We start from the raw sequence: 24747 nt of genomic DNA, 5'->3' as shown, positions 1-24747 counted from the left end.
TGCCCGGGCCCCTGCACAGCGGCGACATCCTGGGCCTGGTGGTCAACGCCGACGGCGAGCTGCACCTCAGCCACAATGGCGCGGCCGCCGGCATGCAGCTGTGCGTGGACGCCTCGCAGCCGCTCTGGATGCTTTTCGGCCTGCACGGGACCGTCACGCAGATCCGCATCCTCGGTGAGTGCCGGCAGCTGCGCCTGGGCGTGTGCCTTTCCTGGAGGCGGGGACGATCCGGGTAGGGGACGAAGGGCGAGCTTCTCTTCCTCCAGGCTCGTGATGGTATTGCTAAGAAATCACAGACACCTAAGGTGAGTTCTGGGCGGGACTCGGTCATCTAGTCAGTAGCCCATATATGTCACCTGGGAGACTCACCTGGGGGTGAGGCTGGGAAAAGCGCGAGTTACTGAGTTTGATGCCCAGAATCGGATCAACCCATAGTGTCACAGATACATAAACAATCCAGAAGCACACAACCCAGTGACCACTTAAAAATGAGAGGAAAAGGCCGGGCGCGGTGGCTCACGCCTGTAATTCCAGCACTTTGGGAGGCCGAGGCGGGCGGATCACGAGGTCAGGAGATCAAGACCATCCTGGCTAACACGGGGAAACCACGTCTCTACCAAAAATACAAAAAATTAGCTGGGCGAGGTGGCGGGCGCCTGTAGTCCCAGCTACTCAGGAGGCTGAGGCAGGAGAATGGCGTGAGCCCAGGAGGCGGAACTTGCAGTGAGCCGAGATCCGGCCCCTGCACTCCAGCCTGGGCGACAGAGCGAGACACCGTATTAAAAAAAAAAAAAAAGAGGAAAAAAGGTTTCTCCCAGCAGTTAACTCTTTGAGTCTTGGTTACCGTTTCTCCAAAATGGAAATAAAGTTCCTCACTTTTAAGGAAGTTTGTGAGTCCAAATGAGAAAAAGAGGTTGGAATGTCGGTAGTCAGGTGGTACAGGGTGGTGTCTGATTGGGGGACTCTGGGGAATACCTGAGTAGGCAGCCTTGGGGGAAGTGGGGCAGCAGAGTTCTGGACCTGCCTTTTCTGGGGGGCACAGGGTTTGAAAGGCCTGGGGGATGTGTATTGAGTTAAGAAAAGAAGGGAGGAAGATTCTTTATTGCAAGACTTCTCAGAGCCTTTAATGTGAAGTTTGATTAAGGAGACGGTGATGGTGGTTTTCGTGTACAGTTTTTACATACTAATTTGACCAGAAATCTTTTCACAAAGTGTCTCCTGGTACCTCTGTACCCCAGAGTGAGCAGGTATTCATGCTTTCCGAGTGCTGGTCTTTGAACCAGCTCTGTGAGACTGAGCTGGTTTCATTAGACTCACCTGGAGGACCGATTAAAGTGCAGATTTTTGGACCCCACCTCCAGAGATTTTAATTCTGTAGACCTTGGACAGGTTCTGGACATCTGAATTGTTTTTCTTTAGCAAGTATGCTTACCCAAGTTCGGAGACCCCTGGGCCTCACAGCCCCTAGCCGAGACCTTAGCCCAGGAGGCTTGATAGGTAAGATAATGTGTGTAGATGAGTGAGCATGAGGTAGTTACTCTATGAGATTGGCATACTGTGTACAGGCACATGTGAATAAATGAATACACATACGTTAATGTATGTAATGCTGTTGGTTTGTGAGAGCATGCAAAGTCATATAAAAACCACTGGGGACTTCCAACTCTGGAAGGAGACCAAATGAAGATGGAGTGAAACATAAATAAAAAGGAAATGAAAAGGCTGGCTGGTGGCTCACATCTGTAATCCCAGCACTTTTGAGAGGCCAAGGCGGATGGATTGCTTGAGGCCAGCAGTTCAAGACCATCCTGGCCAACATGGCAAATCCCCATTTCTACTAAAATACAAAAACATTTAGCTGGGTATGGTGATGCATGCCTGTAAGCCCAGCTACTTGGGAGGCTGAGGCAGGAGAATTGCTTGAACCTGGGAGGTGGAGGCTGCAGTGAGCTGAGATGGTGCCACTGCATTCCAGCTTGGGCAACAGTGAGATTCCGTTCAAGAAAAGAGAGAGAGAGAGAAGGAGAAACAAAGAAAGCAAGCAAGCAGGCAGATGAATTAGGCTTGGGTGAGAATTCAAGATGGAATAAAAAGAAATTAGGCTGGGATGCAAAAAAAAAAAAAAAAATGAAATAGTCAAGCTGATTTCACTGACCAGGATATATTATTCCTCAGGGCAAGGAAATTATAGAAGAGTAAGGTACTCTCTTCCCTCAGCACCATCTAATAATAGCTAAGCAGCTTTCCAGTAAGGCTTCTGTTGCCCAAAGAGGTTTACTAGACTGGAGCAAAGGGGAGGCTTAAAAAAAAAAATCCAGATTTCTCTCTTTCAAGAGGGAGATAGGCCAGGGTGGGTGTTGAAGAAGAACCACCCAGAATTCAATAGACATTCAACAGAGTGCTCCTAATCTGTTTGGAAAATTGGGCATCTCAACCAGCAAATTGGTGTTGGAAGATCCTGACTGACTTCAAAGGAATAACTAACCAGTGGCAATGTATGAAGGGTCATTATTAACCTTACAGAGGAATGCTTGGCTTTGTGGCTAGCCTAAGTAAACTAAGAATAGAAGGTTATTTCCTTCACTCATGTGTATCACAAAACATACAGCCAGTTCCATGCTTACTGGTGAAACTTTAGAAATATTCTCATGAAAGTCAGGAATATAATAGAAATGGCTTACAGATGTTCTAAAAATGCTGGCCAATGCAACAAGGCAAGAAAAGTAAATAGGAGTTGTGAATTCCTGAAAGAAGGAGATGATAATTAACTTGGAAAAATATCAACACAGTAAGAGAAACCTTGTGGGCATCTATTGAATATCCTTAGAAATAATAATATCACTAAATGAATTAGAATAACTACAGATAAAAAAGATATCTTTGGGCATTTAGATGTGTGCAGGGCATTATTTTAGGATTTATGGGAGAGTCACAGGTGAATAAGATTTCCTGTTCTAAGAAAGCTCATGGGCCGGGCGCGGTGGCTCACACCTGTAATCTCAGCACTTTGGGAGGCCAGGGTGGGCGGATCACAAGATCAGGAGATTGAGACCACCCTGGCTAACACGGTGAAACCCCATCTCTACTAAAAATACAAAAAAAAATTAGCTGGGCATGGTGGCGGGCACCTGTAATCCCAGCTACTCAGGAGGCTAAGGTAGGAAAATGGTGTGAACCCAGGAGGTGGAGCTTGCAGTGAGCCAAGATGGCACCACTGCACTCCAGCCTGGGCGACAGAGCAAGACTCCCTCTCAAAAAATTAAAAAAAAAAGAAAGCTCATGGTTTTACTGGAGAAACAAAACTGGAGTCCTGTGCACAGAACAAATAATACCCCAGCCTTTGTGGTTGTATAGTAATATGTCTGTAGTGCGTGTGTGTGTGTACTTGAGGGAGTAATGTGGTCTGGGGGTAGTCAGGGCGGCCTGGAGGAAGGAGTTTGAGGACAGCCCCCAGAGGCTTCCTGGACAGCCAGCTCTTTGAAGGCAGGGGCTGTTTCCAGCTTTCTGTCTGCATAGGGCCTGGTGCCTGGTAGGTCCTCGGTAAGGATTTGTTGAAGGGAAGAAAGAAGGAAGGAGGGAAAGAGGTAGGCATGGATTGTTAAAAAGGAGAGGAAGGCCAGGCGTGGTGGCTCACGCCTGCAATCCCAGCACTTTGGGAGCTGAGGCGGGCAGATCATGAGGTGAGGAGATCAAGACCATCTTGGCCAACATGGTGAAACCCCGTCTCTACTACAAATACAAAAAAATTAGCTGGGTATGTTGGCATGTGCCTGTGATCCCAACTATTCGGGAGGCTGAGGCAGGAGAATCCCTTGAACCTGGGAGGTGGAGATTGCAGTGAGCCGAGGTCATGCCACTGCACTCCAGCCTGGTGACAGAGCGAGACTACGTCTGAAAAAATATATATATATATAAAAGGAGAGGAAGTGAGTGATGGAAGGAGGAAGGAGGGGAGGAGAGAATCTATGATCAGAACAAGGTGGGAAAGGGTGAAGGCAAAGGCATTGCAGAGGTGCCATGCAGAAAAGGTGGGTGATATCTGGGGACAGTGGTGAAGAGTGCAGGGCTCTGAACAGGAGGGTGAGGTGGCGGGGCAGGGGAGATGGTAACGTACATGCTCTGGCCCAGGAAGCTTTGCAGAAAGCATACCTGGGGAGGAGCGGAGGTAGGTGCCAGGCAGGGGCCTAGTTTGGAGCTGCTGTTTTAGCAAGAAGCAAGCAGGATGTGGCCCTCCAGTTCATAGGTGAGAACAGAGGCCGGGCTGGATGCTGACTGGGGTCAAAGTCTTTAGCTGATTAGCTACATTCCATGGCAGTAATATCAAATGATCCCCTGCACCAGCCTGCAAAATCCTGCTCTCGGCCCTGTGGCTGGTCTGTGTGGTCAAGCCTGGGAACCCACTGTGAGAGATGGAGCTTTCTCCAGTTTGGCCTGGACAGGCAGCTAGCGTGTCCTTCCCTCCCTCCCCTTTCACAGGCTCCACCATCCTGGCTGAGCGTGGTATCCCATCACTCCCCTGCTCCCCTGCCTCCACGCCAACCTCGCCCAGTGCCCTGGGCAGCCGCCTCTCTGATCCCTTGCTCAGCACGTGCAGCTCTGGCCCTCTGGGTAGCTCTGCTGGCGGTAAGTAGGCTGGCTCCTCTGTTCCATGGTGACTGTGTGGGACTGTGGCAAGGATGCGGCCTTTGTGTCTGGGCTGGGAGTGGAGAGGAGCCGGAGCTGGGCGCAGTGAACCTTTGTTGCGGAGTGATTTCTGGGGTCATCCCCTTCTGTCCCCTAGCTCGGCAGTGCGAAAGGGTAGCTTAGGAGGGACCTACCTTAAACAATTCAGGACTCTTTCCTTTCTCCATCTTTTCTCCATCTTGCTGTATTTTCTCTCACTGCCTCCTAGCTACTCTCCCCTCATCTGGGGGTGGAGTGGGTCAGAAGTGGGGCTGCTCAGAGCTCAGCCTCTTCCCTTGTGCCCTGGAAGTTGGGTTCAGGGTGAACAGGCAGATCCTGATAAATGGAGGGGGACACAAGAGGCCGGGGAGCTCTCTTCCCATGAATCCAGTGCCAGGTTGGGCCATGTCTCCTCCTGACTGGTGCCCCCTTGTCCTCAGGGACAGCCCCCAACTCGCCAGTGAGCCTGCCTGAGTCGCCAGTGACCCCAGGTCTGGGCCAGTGGAGCGATGAGTGCACCATTTGCTATGAACACGCGGTGGACACGGTCATCTACACATGTGGCCACATGTGCCTCTGCTACGCCTGTGGCCTGCGCCTCAAGAAGGCTCTGCACGCCTGCTGCCCCATCTGCCGCCGCCCCATCAAGGACATCATCAAGACCTACCGCAGCTCCTAGCCCGTTGCGGTGGCCCACCCTGCACACCCATCTCCTTGGGCTTCAGCCCAGCCCCAGCTGAGGAACAAGTCAGTGGGGTCCCTTCTCTTCCTCATTTTGGAAACTTTTCCTCCTCCATTAAACATGGGAAACTGAGGCCCTTGAAGGTTTGGGGAGAGGGGGGTATCAGGCAGGGAGGGGGCGGAGGCAAATCGCCAGGCAGAGGGAGGGGAGGAGAGGAGGCCGCCTTCTCCCTGTCTCTCCCGTCTCTGCACCCAGCTCTTCTCTGCATGCTGAGGGCTACATTGGGATCTCAGCCTGCCCCAATCTTTCCCCATCTGGGGCAGGTTTCTAGGAGGTGTCTGTAGTCCATGTGGCACCTTTGTGAGAATTAGAAGACTTGGACCTTCCTCTGGGCAGCTGCAGCCCTGAGCCAGGGCATGTGGCCTGGCTAGTGCAGTATGGACTGGAGTTTAGGCTCATTTGCCCCCTCAGCCAACTGCGCTTGAGCAGCGTACAGCCTGTTCAACAACCGCCCTGAGCAGGCCGCTCCTGAGCTGCTGTCTCCCTCTCTGACCTAGGCCTACTTTCTCTTTCCTCGTTCCCTGCCCAATGGGCATGGCAGCTGGGGGTGAGAGGCTGGTGGGTGCCTCCTGTCCTGGGCAGGCTGCAGCCTCATGCCATGTCTCTCTCCCACTACCCGATGGGCACATGGACAGGCTGCAGAGGGCTCCAGGTTCTGGGCCCCTGGCTGAGAAGGGGAGGACCCTGTCCTGGCTGTAGCCTTCCTGCCCCAATCATCTCGCTGGATGCCGCTGCCCAGGGGTAGCCCTTCGGTATGGGCTGGGGAAAAGGGTTGGTCTTCTGCCATGGTCCCTGAGAACAGGTTTGCAGCTACCCTCTCAGACCTTTTCCCCACATCTTGTGCTGTCCAGGGCCTGGGCTGATAGAGCCTGCGGCAGGCCTGGGATGGGCCAGGGCCCCAGGTGGGGAGGTGTGCGTTCCCTGGGCCAAGACCAGCCCTTTTCCTCATTTTAATTAATTAATTTATTTGGTTTGTGGTTTGGGGTTTTTGTTTGTTTGTTTGTCTGTAGGTGAGTTCCCATCCTCTGGGCCCCTAGAAATACTGCCCTTGTGTATGGGGTACCTGGGAAAGGGTGCGACTGAGGCAGGCATCACTCAGTATCTTCCTCCGACTCCAGCCACAAAGCTCATACCCAGCCCTGCCAGTCATGAATTGGAACTCCATAAAGAGGGGCCACATTGGGAGGCCTTTTGGCAAACAGTGTCCATTTTACAGAGAGGCAAACCGATCCTCCTTAGTGCCATGGGGCTGGTGGTCACCCAGAGCCATAGAGCACCCTTCCTCCTGGGCCAGAGCTGGGTTATCATGGTTGACTCAGGTACGTCAGGTGGCCCAGGAGGTCCCCCATCCATAAGGACGTCAAACTTCCAGGAAGGCTAGTGTTCCCAGTGTGGGCCAGGAATAGGACAGGGGGGCCTTGTGATGGCAGGGCAGGGAGCCTGTAGGGAAGATGAGGAGGCAGGGTCTGCCTCTCACACCTCCAGGTTCTCATTCTAAGTTCTGGGGAGGGAGCGCTCCACCTGCTGAGGTTGGTCCTCTCAGCCCTGCCTGCCCTGGCCTGGGCTGTCCCAGCCTCCCAGCCCTCTGCCCCCTAGATGGCTTTTTGTTTTTGTTTTTTTTGCATCCGTCAGAGACTGCTCCTCTGTGTGGCAGGCAGGGCATGGGTTTTAGTCCTGGCCACTAACCAGCTGTGTGGCCCTGGCTGAGTTGTAGCCACCTGGAGCCCCAGCTTCTACTTCTGTAAAATGGTTGTTTGGGGAGAGAGGGGCAGGCTTTCTGTGTGACTGTCGGGAGTTCTTCCATGAGGGCTGCCATGGGGTGGTGTGCCAGGACCTCAGGCTGGGCCTTTGTGGAAGTCACTGTCCCACTATGGGTCTCCACTACCCAGTCACCATGGGAGACCCCTTTTGTGGGAGGGCTGGCTAGTGGGCCCCCCAGCCAGGGATCCCAGAGGCTAAGAGTTGGGGAGAGGAAGCCATCATCTCATTACCTCTGTCAGTGCAGGGGTGGCTGCTGCTTCCCTTGTGCACTCGGGTCGCTGTGATTGTGAATAAAGGTGATTTCGTACCAGCCTGAGGGCTGTGCTGTGCGCGGAGCACTGGGGAAGGAGGGCCAGCATGTGCGTGCACATGTGGGGGCAGGCTGGGGTGTGGGAGGGCTGGTGTCCTGGGTACTAGGGGAGTCATCAGGAGGGGTGGCCCTTCCCTCAGGGGTAATTGCAGGCCTCTGAGGCTTCAAGGTGGGCTGGGACAATCAGGGAAGACTCCCTGGAGTCAGGGGCTGGAGCATGACTTGGGGCTAGAATGCCAGGTGAGCCTTGTAAATTGGGAGAGGCCACTGCATCTGTGAGGAGCAGGGTGTGGTGGGGAAGGTGCCCTGGGATTCCACGAGGAAGCTTGGCTTTCCCTTAAGGTTGAGCAGGGCTCAAATCTGCTGCTTGTGGGGGGTGCGCAGTGCCACCTAGGGGCTAATGGGACGATGACAAGTGGTCGACTCAGGTCATCAGGGGCTGTGCTCTGAGCTCCCCAGGAACAAGGCTTCCACCCCTCTCCCCAGGCTCAGACCCCCACATCTGGAGGGAGTTCAGCTGTGTTCCCACTGGTGGGTGCAGAGGCCTATACCAAATGGGTGGTGCCACTGAGGAGAAAAGGGAGGCCTCTGGATAGAGTCCTTTAAAGTGTTCTAGGTGCGCCGAGTGAGCCGAGTGGTGGGGAAGGCTGAAGGGAGAGGGGTGGTGGGGAGGCAGCCAGACTGGCCCCAAGGTCTAGGCACAGTGTTGGAATTGAGCTCGTTTGGCAGCGCCAGGCCTCAGAGGCGTGTGGGATACCTGCCTGCTCATCCTGTCCCTGGGAGGATGCTCAGGCTACCCAGCCTCTGCATGGTCTTGCACAGCCATGGCCTGTTCCTACCATCAGGGCTACCCGGTCCTGCTTACTGGGGTCCAACAAAAGCAAGAGAGGGTCGGGGGCCATGCTAAGGGGGCAGCTAGGCCTGCTGGATGTGGGTTCTTGGCCTCAAGATCTGCATCTTTCAAAGCCTTGGCCACTGCCCAGAAAGCCTCCCAAAATGGGGAAGAAGCTGGAGGAGCTTGACCATGATTCTCAGCAAGAGTGAGAGCTGGCTCATGTCTGTAATCCCAGCACTTTGGGAGGCTGAGGCAGGAGGACTGCTCGAGCCCAGGAGCTTGAGACCAGCCCTGGCAACATAGCAAGAACCTGTCTCTACAAATAATAGAAAAATCATCTGGGCATGGTGGTGTGCCTGTAGTCCCAACTACTCAGGAGGCTGAGGTGGGAGGATTGCTTGAGTCTGGGAGGTTGAGGTTTCAGTGACCTATGATCATGCTACTGCACTCCAGCCTGGGTGACAGCGTGAGACCCTGTTAAAAAAAAAAAAAAAAGCGAGAGCTTACCTACCTGCCCCCACCCTCCAGTGTCCTTTCTTTCAGAGGGCCCTGGGATCCTGGAGTCCACCTTGCAATTTGAGATAATGGGACATTTGCTATTCAGCTGGATGGGTTTTTTTTTTTGGTGACAGGGAGAATTAAGAGGTGATTCTGTTTGGTTAAAAAGGCCCAAAACTTTATTTAGTTTTCAGGGAAATATAAGATGCATGTAAACATAAACAAAATACAAAACAAAACCCAAATCTTAGTCTAGAAGCATGCCAAGACAGAGCATTTTCTGCAGACCAAAGAGTCCTGTCAAAGTGATAAGGGACACCTGGAAAGTGGCAGGCCAAGGGGCTGGTCCCTTCCCCAAGGGCACTGCATTTTTGTGATGAGATTAAAAACAAACCAACTCCACTATTAAAAATGTTAGAAACATGGAGATAGTTTAGCACCACCATTGATTCTGGAAATATTTCAGCACTCAAATTGACTGCACTGAGTTTAATGTCCTTTCTCCAGTTTCTCTGCTGAGGAGGAAAGAAGGAAAACCTGGAAGAAGGGCTCCTCCTGACCCCACAGAGCCCACTAAGAGCTGGGAGGGGAATTCCATGAGGAATTCTCCAAGGTTCTGGAGTTCCAGAGATGTCCACCAGTCCCCACCCAGCCATGCAGTCCATATGCTCACGCTTCAGGGATTGCTGAAGTCTGCCTTGCCCCGGAGTCACTTCCTGCAGACCTCTGAGTACCTGGCCGGGAAACCCATTTCCCATCCTGTGTCCTGGATTTAAAGAAAACCTGTTGCAGATAATGAGTTGTAAATTCAAGAAGGGTGGCTGTTTTGCTGTTCTCTCTGCAGTAAACTCATATGGGGAGTGTGCCTTGGTTATAAGGCACTGCAAAATGGCAGGGTATATCCATGGATGAATGTTCATCATACCCAGTCTAATTCATACCAGGTGGCAGGCTCAGCAAACTGAACCACCACAGGTGTCAGAGATACTTGAGAATGACTGGTACCAACAGGATGACAAAGGAGGTTGCCTTCCTCCCAGATGTGCCCAATGGAATCTGAACCCGGGTTCTAATTTGTGGAGGTGGGTCCCTACTGTATGACCCATTGTGGTCACTGGTCTTTGAGCTATACAACTTGAGAGGCTAGCTTTGGATTGGACAGTCAAAGGGAAGTGGGCAAAACCAGCTGAGAAACTGGGAGCTGGATGCATGTATTCTGGAATCAGGGCCTGCAAACTCAAAGATTGGTTTGTGGCTGGTGACTTCCCCTCTCTGCTAAGTAAATTAGTGACCATTCATTGAGAACCGATGGGGACCCAGCACGTGGCCCAATGAGTGGCAGTTTTTTTCTATCCAGCTTCTGTGGCCAAATTTAGAGGATTTTCCAACCTGCTGTGGCTGGACCCTTGGGTGTTAAATCACTAAATTCCCTTTCTACCTGCTCTCTTCTTCCTGAAACACTCAGAACTGACTCCTTCCTTCTTTCTTATCAACAAAGACAAAACTCCAAATCCCTTTTCAGCCTTCACACAACTTTTCTTTCTAGAAGACATCCTCTTTTGGAAGCCGCCTTTCAGAGTGAAGGGCAGTAGGCCCCAGCTACCCCAAACATGCACACGCTCTTATCAACGTGCCTCTCACTTGCCTCTAACGTGCTCGAGCCTTCCTTTTGCTCTAAATAATTCTTCCTCCCTCCTTCCCTTTTTCTCTTTCACCTCTTGAGGTTCAGCTTATTGGCCAGGATGGAACTGGGAGCAAGGCAGGGACCTTCAGTGCAGGGGACCCCATTCTCTAAAGCCACTGAGTTCTAGGACTGCAGTAGGAGAGGGTGTTGATTGTCAAGGTTAATTGCAAACTTGAGATTTTAAAAAGACAGGATTGGGGAAGGGGGATTGCATGCTAATCCCACCCTTATAGACAGGCTGGGATCAAGGCCTTGGAAGGTAGAGCCCTCCACCCAGTCTGTAAGCACCAGTGTGCCCACCTTATGGCCTGGGGACCCAGGTTTGCAGGAGAGAAGTTAACAGTGGGGCTGTTTTCCCCAAAGCTGTGGGTCACACTCCTGTCTTCTCACTGGCTCTGATCGTGCACCTTGGGAACCACAGAGACATGAGACTGCACCAAACAGGGATGATGATTTAGCCAGAAACTCATGAAGGTCTAGCAGAGCCCTCCATACTTCCCGGAAGTGTTCAGTCTGGCCCTGCAGTTGGGACTACACTTATATGCACCTGCAGGTCTTGTTGGGTGCACCAAGAGCAAGGTCTCACCCTGACCACCTGACTCACCCTCTGAAACAAGGATGAAGGGACTGGAAGCTTTTATTATAAGGGGCTTCTCATACCCATGGCATGACTGAAAGGTGGGAGTCAACCTGCTCGATGACACATCTGTAGGGAGTGGCCTAACCCAATGTTTCTATACCCAGTGGCATCTCTTTTGCACATTTTCATTTTGGAGCCTGGGATGACTGCCTAGGCCGCTTATGCTAGACCTGTTAATGCCAGTGTGAAATTTCCAACTAAATACTTCTTAATAAAATAATTACAAAAAGAAAAAAAAAAAAGACACATTGCACTCTCCAGCCAAAATGATGTGTGTGAATGACACACACACTTGCTGCCAGAAGCTGTGAGTCCCTTGGGACCTGCCCATTGCCAAGGACTTGTTCAATGGAGACAGCTTTGCCTGGTTTTTTTTTTTTTCTCTAACCCCATGTTATTTAGTTCAAGTGGGATGTTACCAACACTTGCGTACACACACATGCACTCATACACCACACACGCACACATGCACACATTCTCAACACATGGCCCTCAAAAAAGTGAGGGAATCTTAATTATTTAGCAATGTGGACAGTTCTCTTCCCAGAGAGCTCTGCATTGAGATTCTCAAAGACTGAATATCTAGATGGATATAAGCCAAGAGAGAGTCCCGCACAGGGCACAGTCCCACTCCGGGGCACAGAGATCTGTGTCTGTGCAGAAATTCACCAAATGGGGGTTGGAGCAGCAAGCATACAGTACTGGAGGTGGAGGGAACAAGCCACAGGGACGTCCCTGTCACCTTGAGGGGCAGAGCTCTGAGGCTCAAACCCAGAGGAAACTTCCCATTCTGCTGCTTTCTCTACCGGTGCTGAGGAAGGAGGCCAGATTGGTACTTGTTGTGGGAAGTTCTGTCTGCAGAGAAACTTGAATAGACCCCCGACTCTTCCTGGAGCAGAATTTGTATGGACTGTCTGGGTGTGGAGCACAGGCAGGGCTAACTCCTCAGGCTGAAGTCGCTGAGATGAATGGACAGCCCAGGCTGCCCATTGGTGTCTCACTAGGGTGTGCACGGCCAAGTTTCTCACATTCCCCCCAAGATTTGGTGACTTCTAGGCTTCCTGCCTAGAAACTGAACTGAGGGCACCCAGTTTTAGAAAGATTCAAACATACACCAGAAGGATCACAGCCCAAACATCAGGACACTGGGGTGAGAGCGGGCTGCTGGGAGTCCTTTTTAGGCCAGGTCTGAGCAGCTGGCTGCACCACAACAGAAATCAAAACAAGGAACAGTTCCTGAGGGCCTGACTCTGCTCCAGGGACAGGGGCCCCAGAGGTCAAGGGCCCCATGCCTGAATCCCTTTCTGCTGGGTGGATCTGGCAGGGACCCCATCATCTTCCCAAGGAAGGGGGAGAGGAGAACGCTACAAGATCAAACTCCACCAACCCAGCCACCTGTTCCACAGCTAGGATTCCTTCAGCAGCCCGCTCCCTGCCTCTTGCTGCCTGAGCACCACTGGTATTCCCTCCATTGTCCCCAATGAGCCCTGGCTTCCATCTTGGTAATATTGCACTCTTCCTGTCTCTCAGATTGTTTCCATTTTTGATTGAGAATGCAAGGTATTTGGAGGGGGTAGGGGAAGTGAGTAACCTTAAAGAAATAATATATTAGTTAAATACAATAACAGGAAAAATAGGGGTTATTTTTATCTTTTTCCCCTTAAAAACAAAAACTACCAAACCAAGGTCTAAACTTAAATAGTCCTATACCTATTCTGCAAACACTAGTAATAGGAAAATAATGCCTGACTGAAATTCCCTTGTCTTTTTTCCTTAGATGATAAAAGTAGTAACATGCCTTGCTGAGGAAAGCAATGGATATAAATGCCTGTAAAATATGCTGCTCTAACATCTGAAAGTGATTACAATGATTCTATATAATGCCTTCGTCAAGATGGAAAATCAAGGAGGAAGAAAGAGAAACCTTTGGGGCCAGGCTGGGGGTAGACGGGGCTGAGGCCTGGCAAGACAGCTGGTCTACAGCCACTGGATGTAGGGGAACCCACAGGGCGTGGAGCACACCTGCTGCTCAGGGTTGCCCCTTTCCAGCTCTCTCTCACTGCCCCCAAAGTCCCATGGCCTGGTGAGAACAGTGAGGAGGAGAGAGGCAACACAGCCAGGCCTGCTGTCACAAAGAGGGATGAGGTGGGGGGAGATGACGTTTTTTCCCCCTGAAATACAAGAAAAAGGTCTTGAAATGGAAAGGAAAACAAAGCACCAAATGCTGCATCTTCGGGCATTATATGAACCTCAATAATGACCTCAGAAGGGCTCATTATGGTTAAAGTTGCAGTATACAGCAATACAGTGTCATTTCACATTTTCAATCACAAGTCATGGGAAACTAGGTTTGGACACTGCGGAGATTTTGTTTTTCTTTTTCCTTTTTCAGTCCGATCTGGTTTTCCTCCAGATGGGTCAGAGCCCTAGGCCCCCTCCCTCCTCTGCCTCCTGCCGGCAGTATCCTTCAGCATCACAAAGCAGCTCAGTAGCTCTAGGGAAAGGCCCTCTTGCCCTGGCTAGGGCTAGGAGTCCAGGGGCACAAGGCCTGGTATCCCCTGGCCATGTCTGAGAAGGACTGGCATGCACCCTTCTTGCTTCAAGTATTAATATTCTCTTTGGGTTTGCAGCGTTTATGCTGTGAGTTAGGGGGTGAGGGGGCGAGGTGCGAAGACTGGGGCATGGCAATCCCTGTTCACTGCCCAAATCTACATGCTGTCACCAGGTGGCAGCATTCCCCACTTTTCCTGGATGCCTGAGCAACTCCCAGCCATCCTTGGGGCTGGATGTCACAATGTAAACATGACCACACAATAAACTATAATGGCGGTGAAGAGGAGCACGGAATTAATGTAGTGGGGAGATCTGCCATTCACTAGCTGTGGGATTTTGGAAAAGTCATTTCCTGTCCTTGGGCCGCAGTAACGGGAAGGGATGGGAGAGTGACCTCTGAGGTCTCTTTCAGTTCTGCCTTTTAATGACTATCACTTACAGCACTGGGGATCAAGGAGAGGAGGTCCTTGGGGAGCTGGGAGGATGTGGGGGGCAGTGCAGGTGGTAGGGAAGGGCAGGAAAGGCAGGCTCTGGGGAGCACTGTGGTCCAGTCCAACTGAGATGCTCTGTGCTTGGCAGACGCTCTGCACTCCCTCCTGGCCTGGCTGGCGCACTAGTGACTGAACTGGCTCAGTGCAGACATCTGAGGAGCGAGGCTGCAGGGCCCTCCCCCTGGAAGATAGCTACATTGAAGGTTCTTTACCTGACAGTCACTCTACTTTTAAATTTTATTTTAAATAGTCATAAATTATTTTTTCTCTTAATAAATATGTGCTGTTTAAAAATGAGAAAAGTATATACTGCATCTTTAAGTCATGCACTTTGCTCTCTGGGTTTTTTCCATTCTACCTTATTTAAAGTGCATTAATTAAAAAATAATGAACCACTTCTTTATCATTATTGTTCAAATAAGTACAAATAATATTAATATGAAGACACTAAACACTACCATTAGTACTGCAATCTAGCAGATTAACTCAACATCCTGCTCTATTTAATACTGTCCAGCAGAAGAAAATAACTAATTTCAATTTTAAACAAACTCACAAAACAAAAGGAAACAAAACAATCTTACCACAGGCCTTCAACAAAGAACACGAGCCATTTGCTCTAGCTGCCAGGTATCAGTGTATGGCGAAGGACAGGGGCTTGGGGTTGCCCAGGCAAGGCCTCTGGGATGGGGTGTGGTAGGGTAGGGGTGGGGGTGGGTTTTGAAGGCACTGAGACGCTGGGTCCCATGCTGCCCTGCCTGGGTGGGGGGTAGGGTGAGGGAGGGCCTTTCCTCCTCTATAGAAAACACGAACCCCCAGTCCAGGGACCCTGGCAGCTGAATCGGTGGCTGTGAGGCCTGATCTGTCCAAAATCAAAGGCACGTGTGGAAATCCACTCCCAGCGAAGGGGGAGTCCTTGGGGGAAGCCGGTTAGGCTTCTGGAGGGTCCCCTCTGAAATGTGAACAATTGAAAAAAACAACCGAAAGGTGACAGAGGACCTGCAGGGAACTTTATTCTCTTACTTCTGTCTTCACTGGGGCATTGCCCCTCGGGAAGACCCGGTTGGCTCCTGGCACAGGAATCCTCCATCTTCTTGGGCACCTGTGGCATTGCCAGCAGGCCAGAGTGGGTGGCTGGCAGTGCTGGCTCCAGTCTGACCCAAGGGGCCAGCCGGGTCCCCTCTGCCCATAGTGGGGGCAATGGCCGCTTCTCCACGCTTCATACGTAAGGCTTCTAGCCCTGCCCAGCTGGGGAACACATGCAGAATGGCGGTCACCCAGCAGACTGGGAGCTGCCTTCTCTCCAAAAGTCTGGCTCCTGAACACCCTCTTCCTTCCTGGGGAGGGTTTTTGCCCCTCTGAGGTTGTGCAGGAACCAGAAGAACAGTTTCTCTGCTTCATCATGTCTGCAACCTGGGACTTGCCTAGCCCCCAATTTTTCTGGCAGGCGCCAAGCTCCAGCACAGTCCACACAGTGGAAACCAAATGAAACAACTTTGGCTTGTGGAGGGGGAAGAATGTGAAACCAAAACAAAAGCAAAATCACCCGCCCACAAGATACAACAGAAACCCCATCCACTACCCATCCCCTTCCCATGTGAGGCCGACCACCCAGGCCCCCAAACAACCCCTAAAATAAGACGCAAACCAAAGGCCTGACACATAAGCCCCAAATCAACAAACCTCTCCCGAAACATGCAAAGGAACTGCCCGCCCGGAAATACCCAAAATAGTCTGTGTAGATTATGAAGAGACCGGTGGCTTCGCCCACCCTCTCTGTAAACTCTGGTACTGTGTCCTCCATGGGGTGCCCCGCAGAGAGCGGGCTCTCTTCTCAAGGCCAAGACAGTGACAGCTATGGAAGATGGTCCTTGCTGGCACCTGGGAACTGCTTTTTCTTCAACTAATAGTGACAGTGGCCTGGCCCAGGAGCAGGCTTGAGCTCACAAGACACCCCCAAGCCCCAAAGCCAGTGGTGGCTTCTAATGTACCCACCTGTGGTATGCAGTGGCAATGCCTGGGAAACCAGCACAGTTCACAAATACAGCTTAGGACAATAGCAGGGCTACCTGGAGTGGCAAGATGCCAGCAACCAAAACCGGGGCAAGCAGGGGCAAGACACTGGAGGCCCCCATGACCACGTCTTTTCCAGATCTGTAGCAAAGGCACAACTGGGGTCTCCCACACGGCCTGTCCCAAATGGCATGTAATCCATTGGTGAAGTCCCCATGGTGCACAGGGGATCTCAGCTTTCTTGGCCCTGGGTCCCAGGCCTGGGACTCCCTGGTCCATTCCCTTACTTACTCAGTGTGGGCACCCCCATCCCCCTACTTTCCAGCTGTGGGATGGCTTGGACGGGGGGCATCTTTGAGGTCACCCATTCTGCAGGGTTGAATGTTGTCCACCCCCCACCCCTCCCGTTTTTTCCTTTCCCTTTTGTTCGTTCTCACCGCTCATCCAGTGGGCGGCCAGAGAGGCACACTGAGGCTGCAAGAACCCAGGCCCTCTGCTAGTTCTTTTTCTCAAGGTAGTTGGAAGGCACCCAGCCTTTGAAGGGCTTCACACCATCCAGGATCTGGCAGTACCACCAGCCATTAGGGTTCCTCTCCAGAACCTCCATGGACACTCCCTCCTGGAAGCCTGCTGTCTCCTCATCCCCCTCGTAGTCCGCGATAGAGACGTACACGTCTTTGAGGTTATTGTGGATGAACTGAGACTTCTCAATGGGCTTGGGGCGCACGGGGGACACGGGGATGCCGTTGCGCTGGGCGGGCAGCAGGGGTGAGTCTGAACCCTGGCTGGCGGCCCGTTCGGCGAGGCGGCCCTTGGCCTCAGCAGCAGCGGAGCGAGCAGTGCTAAAGGAGGAGTTCCGTCGGACGCCTCGGAGGCCATCAGTGGCCGTGAGTGACTCATTCCTCCGCAGGGCGCAGGACAGGTTGTTGTCCTTGGGTGGCGGGGACACAAACACCGACTGGGGCCTGACCGCCACCTGCCGCACCCCATTCCTCATCTTCACCGCTGGAGTGCCTGAGATCTTGCCGAAGCCCCCGGGAGGTTTGGAGGGGATGGGGGGCGTGGCCTTCTTGCTCTGGTTGACGGTGTTCAGCGCTTGGACGCGCCTCTCGATCTTCTCCAGGCTGTCTGACTTGCCTTCGTTCTGCCTGCCCTTGGCGGGCACTGCGTCCGGCTCTTTGCCAGAGGGGTCAGGTTGCTCGTTCTCATCCAGCACCAAATAGTGGGAAGGAGCCCAGCCCTCCAGCTCCCCAAACCTCACGTACCACCACCCACTCTCCTGCTTCTCTAGCACCTGCACCTCCACGCCCGCGGGGAAGCTGATCTCTGAGTCCTGGACCTTCTGGTAGGCACTGCATGTCATGTATGAGGTGGCTGGCCCTTCCCATTCCTTCTTGGTGGGACACGGGGGAGTGGTGGCCGGGAGGGTGATAAGGTCAGATGAGCCTCGCCTAGACCCCTCACCGGGAGCCTCGGAGGCCGTCTGCGGGGGTAGCTCTGAATCCTCACTCTTGGAGCCCTTGAGCCCTCCGCGGAGCTGGCCCGTGGGTCTCAGCTGGCGCCGTAAAGTGCTGATGTCCATCTTCTCTTGGCTCTGTGACTCTGCTCGGTTCAGGAACGGCTTGGGCCGGACCGATGGCTTGGCCCGGGCACAGGAGGTCAGCCCAGCATTCGCATCGGCATCCTTCTTTGCCCTGACCTTGGGAGTGCCGCGGATGCCCGCGTCCGAAGCAGAGCGGGGCTTCAGGTCGCCACTGGTTTTGGACAAGGAAGAGGAGGAGGAGGAAGAGGAGGAGCAGCAAGTGGTGTTGATGGTGATGGATGAGGAAAAGGAGGCTGAGGAGTGGTTCTTCCCCAGTTCTGCCTGGGCATTCTTCTCTGCCTTGAGCTTTAGGAGTGATGATGACTTGGGGGAGCCTGATTTGGGGGAGTTTTTCCTGGCCAGGGACAGCGAGGAGCTGCCTGGGGAGTCGCTGTCTCCGGAGGAGCCTCTGGCTGACAGGGTGTCCTCTGCATATGGCCGGAAGCCCTCATTCTCATAGATGGTCTCCTCTTCCAGGGCCACGTCCTCAGAAGACTCACCCACCTTGAAGCGGGCCCGCTGCAGAGAAGAGGCCGGTGAGGGCCGGTGGGGCTGGGCAGGCCGCCTCTCCCCTGAGGCTCTGTCCTCCACGGGCTCCTCGCTCAGCTCAGGCTCTGAGTCAAAGCCGAATGCAGGGATGTCATACTCAGGCTCCTCATACTTGAGCTTCCGTGGGGAGTCCTGGCTCTCACTGGCCCCCGTAGGGCCCTCCTCAGCCTCCTTGGGCTTGCTGGGGGGCGCTGGCGGGGGCACCTTGGGCCGGGTCAGCGTGCTTGTGCGGCGGCTCAGGTTGGGCTTCTTGCGCTTATCGATGTATGATGCGGGGGCCCAGCCCTCCTTCTCACCGATCTGCACGTACCACCAGCCGCCTGAGTTCTTATCAATGACCTGGGGGACGAGTGCAGACAAGCCAGTGATTTGGGAGCATCTGGGACCCTATGACATCCCAAGGTAGGAGTATCATACTTTGGCTCTGGGATAAATTATCTCCATTATACAGATAATAAACCGAGCCACTGAGTAAGTGGCCCAAGACCCAACATAGTAAATAATGCACCAGAATTCAAACCTAGGTCTCTGTCATCTCATGGTTGGTGGGTTCCCGCTTGCCAAGTTCCCTCCCTGGTCCTCCACATCTGTGTTAACAGCCGGGTTGAGCTGGCCCACTCCTCCTCCCCATAAACTGCACTGTTCCCAGTCCCTACCCTGCCAGTAGACTAAGGACACGTATGAAGAAAACACTGCCTTTCTGTTGCCCCTTCCCTCCTCATACCCTCAATGTTGCTAGGTCCTCCCTTGGAGGTCCTTGAAAGGGTCTCTAGGGTCAGAAGAGAATGGGAAGATGCAGATGAAGTTACTTGGGAGGTACAGGCCCGAGGCCAGAGCCTCTCTGCAGAGCCTCTCCCCAGGGTCCATCCCCTGTGGCTATTTTACTGGAATCCCACTGAAATCCCACTAGCTGAAGAGATTTCTTTGGGTTGAATGGTTTCCTGTAGGAAGGGCAGGGGGCTTTCAGTCATTTCCATGTTAGCATAAACTGGTTTAAGGAGCTTCTTCCTTAACTTTGGAGATCAACCAATGGCCAAAAGTGTGGCTGCTGGTTGTGCTGGGGTCCATTTGGACTGGGGAACGTAAAGGGCAGATAATTGGGGATGGTGGGACACTCCTGGAGAAAAAGGTCCTGGGGTGGGGAAGGGGTAGTGGGAAAACACTGGCAACTTGGGAAGAGGGCCAAGGACGGAGGGAAAGGTGGAGAATGCAAAGGTAAGAAGAGACCAAAAGAGAAAGATTTTCTCCTTCTTTGGGTCCTACATTCTGTCCTTCATCCTGCCCCAGCCCCGTACTTACAGTTCAAGCACAGGGGGCTCTTGAGCCTGACAGTTCTGCCACATTGTGCTCTTTACAGATTCCTGGAAATCTCAGCACTGAGAGAATGATTTTTCTTGGAAATTTAGTTCCAAGTTCCAGGCATGTGATTTAAAACATTCACACTGGAAATGTCACCGCTTTAGAGGCAGAGACTTCCCAATGAATCTGACAGGTTCACTTGTATTAGATGGAGTTAACTCAATTACTACACAAAGCCACTGAGAGAACTGACTGAGTTACAGCTCTTCTCTGCTGCTGGGAATGCCATGCTAAGCCCCAGCCACAAAATAGAGTGGCATGAATGCTGGAAGACAGGCTGCGGGGAGCGTCCCAGGATCTATCACCCCATTTTGCAGAGAGAAATGCTTAAAGTTGGGGGTGGCAGATGGGAGAAGTGACTATATCAAAGGCCAAGGGTCATGTGGTGTGGACTTGGCCAGAGCCCAGGTCCCCAGTATCTCAGTCTACCTGCCTGGTCCACATCCTCCTAACAACACTTCCCAATGGTGGGTACTGCAGGATACTGGCCCAAGGTGTTCTGGGAGAGAAAGCTTGTGGGATGGGCAATGCTGCCTGTTCTAGACCCCTTGTAGATGATACTCCCAGTGACATTCTTGTATCCTAGGCTCTGGGAAGCCCTGCAATTAAAACAACAAATGGGTTGGATTTTGTTTAATCCACTGTCCTGCAAGCTCATTTGACCACAGAAGCCCTTTGTTTCAAGGCCCCCTGTCACAAGCTCCTGCACATGCTCTGGGAAATGTTGCCGTGAGACAAGCCCTATGAGCTCAGGGTGGAGCGTGAGAGCTGGATCTAGTCCAGGCCGTGGCACTGGCCAGCGCCAGGCAGATGCTCATCTTTGTGGGGCTCATTTCTGTACCTTTCCTGCCTGCCCTTCAGGAATCTTACTAGCAAGGCCTAAAATGGGAAATGCAGTAGGTCTTCCACCATGATGAGTAAAACCCTCGGCCTCATGGCCCGAGGCTTACCTCTGCCTTCTGTCCACCTCGAAAGCTGATGCCATCAGAAATGCACGACTGGAATTCAGCAATGGTGTAGTACTCCACCTCAACAGAAGGGGGCTCTGGTGGCTTTGGCAGTTGGAACCCCTAAGGTTAAGGAACACACAGTGGGCAAAACCCGCCCAAATCAGAAGAATAACATGGCCAAGGGTTGGTCCCCACTCTGTCCCAGAGGGTGTGGATGGCTATTTACACCAGCTGGACAGCAGCTGGCCTGAGTATGCATCTATCACCGGAGTCTCAGGGTATATATCGCCAGGGGACTGCTCTGATGAGGCTTTCTAATAATACTCAGGATTCATGGGAGACTTGTCTGAGCTATCAAAATGCTCACATTACTATTACTACTATTATTATCATCATCATCATCATTATTACTCTGAGGGAGGTGTCTTGCTTTGGGACCCAGGCTAGAGTGCAGTGGAGTAATCAGAGCTCACTGCAGCCTCCGTCTCCTGGGCTCAAGTGATCCTCCCACCTCAGCCTCCCCAGTAGCTGGGACTACAGGCACACACCACCACACCTGGTTCATTTTAATTTTTTTTCTTTTTTTTGGTAGAGATGGGCTCTCTCAGGATCTGGAAGAGTTTGCTAAAAAAAGAAAAGAAAAGAAAAGAAAAGTAGAGACAGGGTTTTGCAATATTGCTTAGGCTGCTCTCAAACTCCTGGGCTCAAGCAATCCTCCTGCCTCAGCCTCCCAAAGTGCTAGGATTACAGGCATAAGCCACTGTGCCCAGCACAAAAAATACAGTAATTTCTAATCTTACATCTCTGGAGGTCAAGTTTTCAGATGCCTCAATAGCTGAATCTCAAAATGAAAACTAAAAAGCAAGAAATCTCCTGTAATCGTAGTGCTTTGGGAAGCCCAGGTGGGAGCACTGCTTGAGGCCAGGAGTTTGAGATCAGCCTGGGCAAATAGTGAGACCCCATTTCTAACACACACACACACACACACACACACACACACACACACACACACACACTAGTGGACATGGTGTTATGCACCTGTGGTCCCAGCTACTTGGGGAGGCTGAGGCGGGAAGACAGCGTGAGCCCAGGAGTTCGAGGCTGCAGTGAGCTATGAACAGACCACTGCACTCCAGCCTGAGTGACAGAGTGAGACACTGTCTCAGAAAAAAAAAAAAAGCAGAGAAATCATTCTAACAAAGCCCTTGCACACTGCCCTGTGGGAGAGGAAGGAAATCCACTGTTCTGGAGTCTAGGGGCGAGGACTGCAGGTGGGACTTCTGGCAGCACAGGCAAGGCAATAGAGTACAACTGGTCTCTCGTCTGGGGTGGGTGTGTAAGGAGGCAGTGCGGTTGGGTGAGCAAAGTCTTTAGCTGGTCATCATGACAAGGCCAGATAGGCAGGTAAGCACTAAATAAAACTCGCGATATTCTGTGGGCAGGGTAGAACTCACTGGAGATCCTCAATGCTTTTCAGACACTGGCACAGCAGCATCTAAGCATGACATTCAAGGACATTTAGAAGCTGGCCTTGGCCCATGGTTCGTGAGCCTCCCCTATTCATTTAACAACTGTTTGTTGTGTGTCTACTGGGTGCCAGACACTGGTCTAAGGCACCGAGCGCTCACTAGGAAACTGAATGGACAACCCGTTGCCCTTGTGGATTGTACACTTTTGCTTCACTGGTCTTCTCTCTACTCTGCTAAAATATACTTTGTACACCACTATTTATGTCCTCCCTCATGCAAAAGGATTCAACTAAAGCAATTGAGAAAAAAAAGTTGTGGGAGGGATGACGGGACGGGAAGAAGCTTGGTGTGGCAGGAAGACCTGGAAAGACCTCAACCTTGGGGCTGGACTCCAATCACAGCAATTTACCAGCTGTGTGGCCCTGGGCAAAGCCCTTGATCTCTCTGAACTTCAGTTCTCTCATCTGTAAAATGGAACTAATGCCAGCGTCCTGCAGAGGATCCCTGAAATAACATACATCACTTTGGGCCCAAAGAGGGGCATAGGGAGAGCTCAATAAATAGAAGCTGGAGCTCAGCCCTCCTTCTGAACTTCTCTCTTCTTCCCAGCCTTCCTCATCCTTCAAGGCTCTGCATGTCCTAACCCCACCAGTTGAAACTGAGCTGGGTCAGAGTGAGTGAGGTGTGGGAGGAAGCTGCTTTTGAGGGATTGAGTGAGAATCTGCCACCTTTCACAGCCCCAGGGCCTGGCTGTGCAGCCGTGCATGTGAGCAGACACAGCCCAGGCTCAGCCCAGAACACATCTCTGGCCAGGTGGGATGCAGCTGGGCCTAACTGGAAACAGCAGCCCTGCCTCAGCAATCCCCGCATTTGGTAAGTGTGGAAGGAATTACCCCATTCTTGCCAAAATCAAGTCTGCCTGAAAATAATTAGCCGTGGCTAGAAGAGATGGTTGGGAGGGAGAATTCAGTGTCTGGGTATATAAAACTCAGGAGGAAAAAGAGAAACTCCACTGGGGTCCACGGCCAGGGCAAGGAAGGTCTCATCTCCAGGGATGAAATCTTTAAAAACCATATTTTTATGGAGGGCCTACTCTTCCATAGACTGGTGCCATCCCCCCTAGCTGGGGCTGATATCACTGACCACAGGAACTCTTGCTGCTGAGCCCAAATGTGACTTCAGAATCCTCCTTAACCCAGTGCACTAGGTAGTACTACCAAGCAGGCAAGAGTTGACATAGGAAATGGAAACCCGTTTGCTAGCCCGCCACATACATCATCTCATTTCATCCTTGCAACAGCCCTAAGAGATGGCTAGTACTATCCCATCTGATAAATAAGGGCACTGAAGCTTGTAGAGGGCAAGTGGCTTACCTACAGTCTCTCTGCCTCTAAGTGTCAGAAGTGGAATCCGAATCCATGCCTGGCACTTGAAGACCCACTCTTTCTACTACATCCCACTGCGCCTACTAACAGTTCTTTGTTCCAGGGCTCTTGGCCTGCCACCAGCATCGCAGGCACCCCAAGCCCTGGCCCCTGATGCCTATCTGCCTGTCGAGGGTCTGGACGCCAGGAAACCCCACCCACATGAGCCGGGGACCCTGGCATTGTTAACCTCTTGAAGCTGGGGTATGAGCCAGTCCTTGCAACTCACACTCCTCCCTGGAAGATGTTCACTGACCTGCCCTCTGCCCTCCCAGACTCTGCCATCCACCACCTCCACTGGGCATTCCTGACCAAGGAAAGCTGAAAGGCTTCCAGGCTAACATGGACAGCAGCCCCATTTCCAGCCCCTGGCAATGCCCTGGCTGGACACTTTTGCCGGGCAGTCTAAATGTTTATGTCTGCCAATGCAGTGGCTGGGATGGATTTATTTAGCTTTGGAGTGCAGTATGTTTCCGATTATAAACTGTCCAGCCAGGCCCCCAGGAAGACTGGGATCTGCAGGCTTCCCTCCCTGCCCCCAGCCCCACAAAACTAGAAGCCCCAGCAGGGCCCTGGAAAACCCCTGGATCAAGAGGCTCTGCAGCAAGATAGCCAATTGATCGGGCGGCTGTAAGTGCATCCACAGAAAAGGAAGGAAAAGGGAGAAGAAATTCAGTACACATACCAGGCTGGATTCTCTGCGTGGTGGAGGTCTTGTCCGTAGGTTCGGGGAGCCTAAAGGAAGAGACATGGCTTCAGAAATCCCAGTCAGACGATGGGCAACAGTGCCCATACCTGCCTTCCCCAGGTGAAACTAACTCCTGATCCTTCCAGTTCATGCTTTTGCTCAGCCTTTATGAAGGCTTGATGCTCTAAGTCACTATGGGCACTGTAGTTGGGCTTCTTCAAGGGGAAACTTAGACCTTTATCTTGGCTGTGCTTCCAGGAGATCTATGAACCCTCTAAAATTATGTGCACTTTTCAAAATGTGCAGCTATATGGGCATTTTTCAGGGTAACGGGTATATAGATTTATCAGATTTTCAAAGTTAGGAGCAGAGACCATGTCTATTTTTTGCTTACTATTAAATCCGTAGAAGCTAGCACAATGCCAGGCAAGAGGAGGTGCCCAATAACTGTTTCCCAGCTGTTCCCTAAAAGATTTCAGGCACGAGAGCTAACTTAACCCAGTGGAGCTAAACTAAAGAAACAGCTTTCCTCCAGAT

General features: G+C 52.1%; 2 protein-coding genes across 6 annotated transcripts in view; one reads left to right on the top strand and one right to left on the bottom strand.

Annotated features, from left to right (window-relative positions):
• Nucleotides 1-11361, top strand: part of NEURL1 (neuralized E3 ubiquitin protein ligase 1) — a 100642-nt gene extending 89281 nt beyond the window's left edge. Inside the window, exons 5-7 of the mRNA XM_011957422.1 lie at nt 2-174; nt 4477-4623; nt 5103-11361. Coding sequence (XP_011812812.1) covers nt 2-174; nt 4477-4623; nt 5103-5341 — 559 coding nt within the window. The 3' untranslated portion in view covers nt 5342-11361. The remainder of the gene's footprint in view (nt 1; nt 175-4476; nt 4624-5102) is intronic.
• SH3PXD2A (SH3 and PX domains 2A) overlaps nt 8968-24747 on the bottom strand; it is a 260999-nt gene continuing 245219 nt past the window's right edge. For 4 of the 5 annotated variants that reach the window (XM_011957342.1, XM_011957346.1, XM_011957344.1 and 1 more), the window contains 3 exons: nt 24208-24257; nt 20630-20749; nt 13523-18659 (listed from right to left, as the gene is read on the bottom strand). In XM_011957342.1, coding sequence (XP_011812732.1) covers nt 16686-18659; nt 20630-20749; nt 24208-24257 — 2144 coding nt within the window. In that variant the 3' untranslated portion in view covers nt 13523-16685. Of the gene's footprint in view, nt 18660-20629; nt 20750-24207; nt 24258-24747 lie in introns of all 5 variants that reach the window. The other variant, XM_011957343.1, reaches the window with a different exon arrangement.

The sequence above is a fragment of the Colobus angolensis genome, unplaced genomic scaffold (assembly GCF_000951035.1).
Source record: "Colobus angolensis palliatus isolate OR3802 unplaced genomic scaffold, Cang.pa_1.0 Scaffold44, whole genome shotgun sequence".
NCBI lineage: Eukaryota > Metazoa > Chordata > Mammalia > Primates > Cercopithecidae > Colobus > Colobus angolensis.
Note: the sequence above shows the minus strand (reverse complement) of the source record. Positions and strands in the feature narration are given on the sequence as shown.